Genomic DNA, 7,179 nt, shown 5'->3' on the forward strand with positions numbered 1-7,179 from the left:
CTCAGCCTCCCGAGTAGCTGGGACTACAGGCGCCCGCCACCTCGCCCGGCTAGTTTTTTGTATTTTTAAGTAGAGACAGGGTTTCACCGTATTAGCCAGGATGGTCTCGATCTCCTGACCTCGTGATCCGCCCGAGAAGTCTCGGCCTCCCAAAGTGCTGGGATTACAGGCTTGAGCCACCGCGCCCGGCCCCTGAACAACTCTTTAAGAAGAGCAGGGAAAGAAGTAGGATTAGGCAAAGGAAAAAGTTTAACTGTGGTGTAGTGCCAAAGGAGGCTCAAGGCTTTTGACTCGAAAGCAGAGGTCCTCAACCCCCAGGCCACGGACCAGTTCCTTTATTCACATTTCTTGTGGACACTCATATATCCTTTCTCATGCCCCTCTACCTCAGACATCCTTCTTACCAATCTACTAATTTTTCTTCTTCCAAGTCCCTTTCCAACCAGCCAAGCCATTCACCCTTCCCCATGAGTCCATGTATATTTTAACCTAGAACTATTTCTCTTACTACACAAAGTGAATGATGAAGTGCACCTTCCAAAGATCTGCCCATCAGGAGGATATTCCCTGGTCACTTCTCTTTCAAGGACACACAAATGGAGCTGTAGTTCAACTACAATATCAAACTGACCCATCCGTGAATCTAATGTGGGCTTTTTTTGCTTTACCAACTATCACCCATGGAGGTATAAGTTGAGAGAAAGGGACTTGGGCAATGGTAGTGGATGACATGAAAGAGTCCAGTCCACCTGCTCATGCAGTTTGCACCCTCTGGTCCTGCTTGTGTTCACCACTTTCATCTTAGGATGGATCATTACTGAACAACTGTGACCATGATGTCACCTGAGTGATATCTCAGTGCCAAGCAACACATCACTCCCAGGGCTCTGTAGCATGCCAGGAGCTATTTTTCAAAAGGTATATAAATCTCTGCTGTGTATTCTGAACATGCTTCTGAATTCAACAAGTTTGTGTTATGAGTCTCTCATTGAAACTTGTCATAAACTCCACACCTCCATGTATTCTATTCTGTGTCTTTTCCCACGACTGATATCCCTTATATGCAAATGTATGGCACTACCACCCATATGCAGTAAAATCTATCATAATTTTTTCTGAGTTTTAGCTAGTATAATATCTTAAATATAAATATACAAATTTTCTTTTTCTTGAATCTAAGCTTTAAATTTAATCTCCACATTCAACTTTTTCTGCAATTAACCCAACTTATGGGCAAGGAGGAAAGGTTAAAAAATGGCCAGAATCATCAAAGACAACAGGCTACAGAAGATTAGAGGGTGGAGCACTTACTTCCCTTTGGGAGTGTGAGAGATTGAATGATGACCCGTCCAAAAATATCCACATACTAATTTCTAGAACCTAAGAATTTATCCTATATGGAAAAAAATATTTTACAGATATTATTAAGGGTCTGGGTGGATCCTAAGTGCAATTACATGTATTTGTATTAAGATAGAGACAGAAGGAAACACACAGGCTCAGGAGTAGAGAAGGCAATAACGTAAGCATGGAGACAGAGACTGGAGTGATGTGCCACAAGCCAAAAGAATGACAGTAGTCACCAAATCCCAGTAGCAGTTGCAAAAGGCAAGGAACAGATTCTCCACTAGAGCCTCTTGGGAGAATATGGTTCTGTCAACACCTTGATTTTGACCCAGTAAAAATAATCTCTTATTTCCAGCCTCCAGAACTATAAGAGAATAAAGTTCTATTGTTTTAAGTCATCAAAGTTTGTGGTAATATGTTAACAGCAGCAAGAGAAAACTAATATAAAAATAAATAGGAATAATAAAGAAAAACCTTATGTGGTGAATAGAATTTTAATGGTAGATAAGATTTACATATATTGTGATTGAAAAAAAAGAAAAATAGTAGGGAAGGGGTAATATTACAGGTAGAGGGAAAAGTATTACAGGTGAAGGGAAAAGTTAGTGAAAAAGAAATTTAAGGGAGTTATACAGGGAAAACAAAAGTAGTTCAATTAAACAAGAGTACAAGCTATTTGAAGACAGTGATATAGATTGTTCATAACCATGAATGCCAGTCTAAATGTGAACTTTGATCTGTAGACAGTTAAGGTTTTCTGCAACTTGTAAGGACAGGGTTAGGGCAGGGGAGGTAAGGGAGGAGGAAACACCAACATGATACAACTTTTGCACATCTGTGTCACACTACTCTCTAATTTTTTCCTCTTCACCCTCCAACACAGGTATAAGGGCTGAGACTGATTCCCCAGGACATACAAAAAAAGTATGGCATATATGTTTGATGAATAGTGAATGTGTTAATGAATACTGTACATGTTTTGTTTTACTCATCACTAAGCATGGTACGAGGGAGTAGAACAGAATACCAAAACTGTACTTCAGTCACTTACTTTTACTCTTCAAGGGTCTGATTATTATGATGATTTTATTTTAAAAGTAATATTCCAAGTATAAGAGATTTGGACTTAATTTGATTAACCCTAAGGCATACTTCAGAACACCAATAGCAATTCTAGTCAATTCCACTCAGTTAATGGTGGCTGTCTGAGGCAATGTTGAGAAATAATGTGAGAATTACGCCATAATAGATTAGGAACATCTGCTAAAGTGCTGGATTCGGAGTAGAAACAGAAATGGCCTGTTTCCCATTCCATTCTTGCTTTAGAAGTTAGTTATTTGCATACAAACGGCCAACAGGTATATGAAAAATTGCTCAACATCACTAACCATAAGAGAAATGAAAATCAAAGCCATAATGAGATACTCTCTTATCCCAGTCCAAATGGCTACTGTTAAAAAGACAAAAAAAAAAAAAAAAAAAATGGATGTTGGTGAGGATGCAGAGAAAAGAGAACTCTTATACACTGTTGATGAGAATGTAAATTAGTACAGCCACTGTGGAAAAGAATATGGAGATTTCTCAAAAAATTAAAAATAGAATTATTCAATCCAGCAATCCCACTATTGGGTATCTATCTACTCAGAGGAAAAGACATCAGTATATCAATGGGATACCTACACTTGCATGTTTATTGTAGCACTATTCACAATAGCAAAGATACGGAATCAACCTAAGCGTCCATCAACAGATAAATGGATAAAGAAAATGTGGTATATATACACAATCGAGTACTATTCAGCAATAAAAAATGAAATCTTGCCATTTGCAGTAACATGGATGGAGCTGGAGGTCATTACCTTAAGGAAAATAAGCCAGGCACAAAAAGACAAATATCACATGTTCTCACTTATATGTGGGAGCTAAAAAATTTTAGAGCTCCCACATGGAGGAAGAGAGAGGAAAGATAGATAGCAGACTGAGAAGGATGAGTTAGCAGGATGAACACAGTGGGTTAAAGATTACAAACATGGAATCAGATAAAAGGAATATATTCAATGTTTGACAGCAGAGTAGGGTAACTAGAGTTAAACAAAAATATATTGTATTTGGATGACAGACACCCTAAATACTTGTAACAAAATTTCTCATTACCCTATAAATTTGTACAAATAAAGTTAGTCACTTGGTTTCTTTAAAAACTTTTTGGCCAGGCGCAGTGGCTCATGCCTGTAATCCCAGCACTTTGGGAGATTGAGGCAGGCAGATCACCTGAGGCCAGGAGTTTGAAACCAGCCTGGCCAACAGAGCGAAACCCCATCTCTACTAAAAACAAAACAAAACAAAAAATTAGCAGGACGTGGTGGTGTACGCCTCAGGCTCTGGAGGCTGAGGGAGAAGAATCCCTTGAACCTGGGGGGCGGAGGTTGCAGTGAGCCAAGATCGCGCCACTGTACTTCAGCCTGGGTGACAGAGCAGGGCTCTGTTTCAAAAATGAAAAAAATAAAAAAAAAATCATTTCTATGACTTCTTAAGTACAGAAAGAAAAATTTCGTTTAAATGGAGATGTCCACTGGTTGAATATGGCTAATCCAAGATATGCTGCATTCAAGTAAAAAGCAGACAAAGGCTTGAATATAGAGGGAATAGAGGGCTGTTTTTCCTTTTCCATTCTGAGTTGAGAGCACTAACTATCCTAGCTGGAAAGACAGAGTAGATCATAGTCATCCTCTTTGTTGGGGTACAACTAGCTTACAATTGCACTCTGGAGTTGCAGAGCCAGTATGGGTAACTATTCTAAAACCCTTAAATCGCTCCTGGGCCCTCGAAGTCCTACCCGCGTAGGTCAGGCCGAACTATCAAAATCCCCACTTCCTCTGTAAACGCGCCCTGACAGGTAAGGATGACCGCCGCGCTCTCCACGTCACCTTAAACGCCTACCCCAACCAGCGCAGGCGCACTCCGAAGCCTCCCGGAACAACTTAAGAGAAATACCGAGCAAGCGCAGGAGTTCCATTAACCATGGCCTCCGGAGGTGTCCCAAGCAGGCGCAATTAGGAGCAGAGGGCGTTACAGTCCACTTTACCTTTAACAGATTTGGTTGTCTGGACTCTAGCTCAGGTTATTTTACCCTCTCTTGTTGGAAGTCACTTTGCCTAGAGCAGTTTTTTGCAGGAAAAATTTGCTCCTCCCATTAAGTAACCACTTTGCTCTCAGAGGCGGAACGCGTCATTGAGGCAGCAAGTCCTGACAGATATGGGGGAAAAAATGGCATATTGTAGAGAACATCTACGCTCCGCCAACTCAGTCACAAGGCAAAAATTACACAAAAATAAAACGTTCACTTGTTACATACTATGTGCTTCATAAAACATACAAGTAGTTTTATTTTCCTTTACGAATGCGAACAGCACTTCTATCTATTAACAAGGACCTATAGTAAGACGCAGCGCGTGCGCGAGCCATCCAGCGGCTGTAAAGCGCTTAGAGGCCGGCATAACCAACTGCCTTGCGCTTTCCGGCTGTCGTGGGAGAGGCATCTGGGCTCGGACGGGGGCCGCCATGGGGAAGGTGAATGTGGCCAAGTTGCGTTACATGAGCCGAGATGACTTCAGGGTCTTGACCGCGGTAAGAAATCCGCCGTTCCTATTCTCCCTTGCCCCTTACCACTGTGTGACCTCTTCCTGTTCCTGCAAGTTTTCTGGGATCTGAGCAGGCACGCTCTGGGACCCAGGACGTGGCAGAAGCTGGGGGAATGGAGAAGAGAGCATCAGAGAGTTGGATTTTAAAAGGTTTTGTTTGGGACTTTACCTTCCCCAGATAGAGCAAAGGTCCCGTGTTCTAATAATTTTCTTCTTTTCTGCTGCTATTCGCCTTGCGCGGAAAAGAAACGCTCGCATCTCTGTGGCCTGGAAACTTCTCTGATCCTGAGCTTCCGACCAGCTGTGAAAGATTTAAGGCCCCTCCTGAGATTTGATAATATTGACTTCCTTACTAACAGACTCAGTCGCATAGCAGTCTTTCTGATTCATTCAGTCAACACATATTTGTCGGGTTTTTAGGAGGTTCACTTATTCAAACAGACAAGTGGAGATCATCAAGTAAACGAATAAGTAGGATAACGGATAAATGCTATGAAAATGATAAAGGATAATAACATAGAAAGTATATGTATCTGGTGGAGAGGAGGGGGACGTCCTTGGTAGATAATGAATAAAATATTCGCTAAATGAAAGAATGAATGGAGGAAAATAGGAGCTGTGTGAGAGGGAGACAGCCCAGTGAAGTTCTTGGAAAGAGTTAGAGGCAGAGGAAACAGGAGTAATAAGTGCAAAGGCCTTGAGACAGAAAAGTCTTTGAAGAGAGGAAAGGTCAGTGTGGCTGGAGCAAAGTGAGACAGACACAAATGGTTGGAGATGTAGCTGGAAAAGGTGAGAGATTATGTACTACAGAGCCTAAAGAGTGTGGGGGAAACCACTGAATGTTTTTGATCAGGGGAGTAACAAAATCTTTTTTTTTTGCGTTTTTTTTTTTTTTTTTTTTTTTTTTTTGAGATGGAGTCTCGCTCTGTCACCCAGGCTGGAGTGCTGTGGCCGGATCTCAGCTCACTGCAAGCTCCGCCTCCCGGGTTCACGCCATTCTCCTGCCTCAGCCTCCCGGGTAGCTGGGACTACAGGCGCCCGCCACCACGCCCGGCTAGTTTTTTGTAGTTTTTTTTTAGTAGAGACGGGGTTTCACCGTGTTAGCCAGGATGGTCTCGATCTCCTGACCTCATGATCCGCCCGTCTCGGCCTCCCAAAGTGCTGGGATTACAGGCTTGAGCCACCGTGCCCGGCCTATGGCCTTAGTCTTATGACACAGAAATTAATACATAGATCGAGACATTTGTACAGTGAAGCAGTACATTTATTTAGGAGCCATTATCTTTTGGTAAGGAGTGAACCCCATGATAAGGACTACCTGTATTGTGTAATTATGTAACAGGATATGCGATATGAGTCACACCGGTTCTTGTATTATGTTAAGGCTTCAAGTGTTGGATTTTTACAATTAAATAGCACTTAAGGATTAAACTATCAAATGCAAAATCTGTGTGAAATTTGGAAGACAATATTTACTTTGTCTCATGTAGATTCTTCTAATCAGCTGGACTTTCTCTATGAAAACCTATCACTTCTGAAAGATACCTTCCTTTCCTGCTTCCTCAGCACACTCATTCCTTAATGCCTCTGACAGAAGTAGGGGTCAAAAATAAGAGTGTTAGAGGATGGGGGAGGCAGAGACAAAGCATGGAATAAGTTAATTTAAAAGTTAAGGTTTTGGTGAGACATCAAAATGATGCCAGATTTATCTTCCAAAACATTGGCGCTGCAATATTTAAATTATTTGTAAAGCTCACCGAGAAATGACTTAGTCATTAAATATGACATTCTAGTCTCAGTTGAATCTTACCAGTGTTGGTACCCTTTCTTGGGCCTCTCTTCCCTTTTACTTCTTTGACTCCTCCTATATCAATAATCATTGTTTGACTGACGGCCCTTAGCTTTCAATATGAACTTGCCCCACAGTTCTGCTCCCAAACATTCCTTTTCTTCCACTATCTCTTGCTCAGTGATTGCATCCACTTCATATCTTCAACTCTCACTTCTATAAAATAATTGACAATTTTTCCTTTAATTATAACTTCATTCCTAAATATAGGCCCCTTTCCAATTTTCTTTCTTTTTTGTTCTTTCTTTCCTCCCTTCCTCCCTCCCTTCCTCCCTCCCTCCCTTCCTCCCTTCCTTCCTCCCTCCCTCCCTCCCTTCCTTCCTTCCTTCCTCCCTCCCTCCC

The 7,179-nt window shown here is 41.6% G+C and overlaps 1 protein-coding gene and 1 long non-coding RNA gene across 3 annotated transcripts in view; one reads left to right on the forward strand and one right to left on the reverse strand.

Moving 5' to 3' along the window:
- LOC108513267 (uncharacterized) overlaps positions 1 to 4,293 on the reverse strand; it is a 76,733-nt gene extending 72,440 nt beyond the window's left edge. For both annotated transcript variants that reach the window (XR_001880843.1, XR_001880842.1), the window contains exon 1: positions 4,184 to 4,293. This is a non-coding gene — a long non-coding RNA (uncharacterized LOC108513267). The remainder of the gene's footprint in view (positions 1 to 4,183) is intronic.
- Positions 4,294 to 4,803: 510 nt separating this feature from the next.
- RIOK2 (RIO kinase 2) overlaps positions 4,804 to 7,179 on the forward strand; it is a 27,998-nt gene continuing 25,622 nt past the window's right edge. Inside the window, exon 1 of the mRNA XM_017848972.1 lies at positions 4,804 to 4,974. Within this exon, the coding sequence (XP_017704461.1) occupies positions 4,909 to 4,974 (66 nt within the window). The 5' untranslated portion in view covers positions 4,804 to 4,908. The remainder of the gene's footprint in view (positions 4,975 to 7,179) is intronic.

Source organism: Rhinopithecus bieti, unplaced genomic scaffold, assembly GCF_001698545.2.
Source record: "Rhinopithecus bieti isolate Rb0 unplaced genomic scaffold, ASM169854v2 scaffold_32597, whole genome shotgun sequence".
Taxonomy (NCBI): domain Eukaryota; kingdom Metazoa; phylum Chordata; class Mammalia; order Primates; family Cercopithecidae; genus Rhinopithecus; species Rhinopithecus bieti.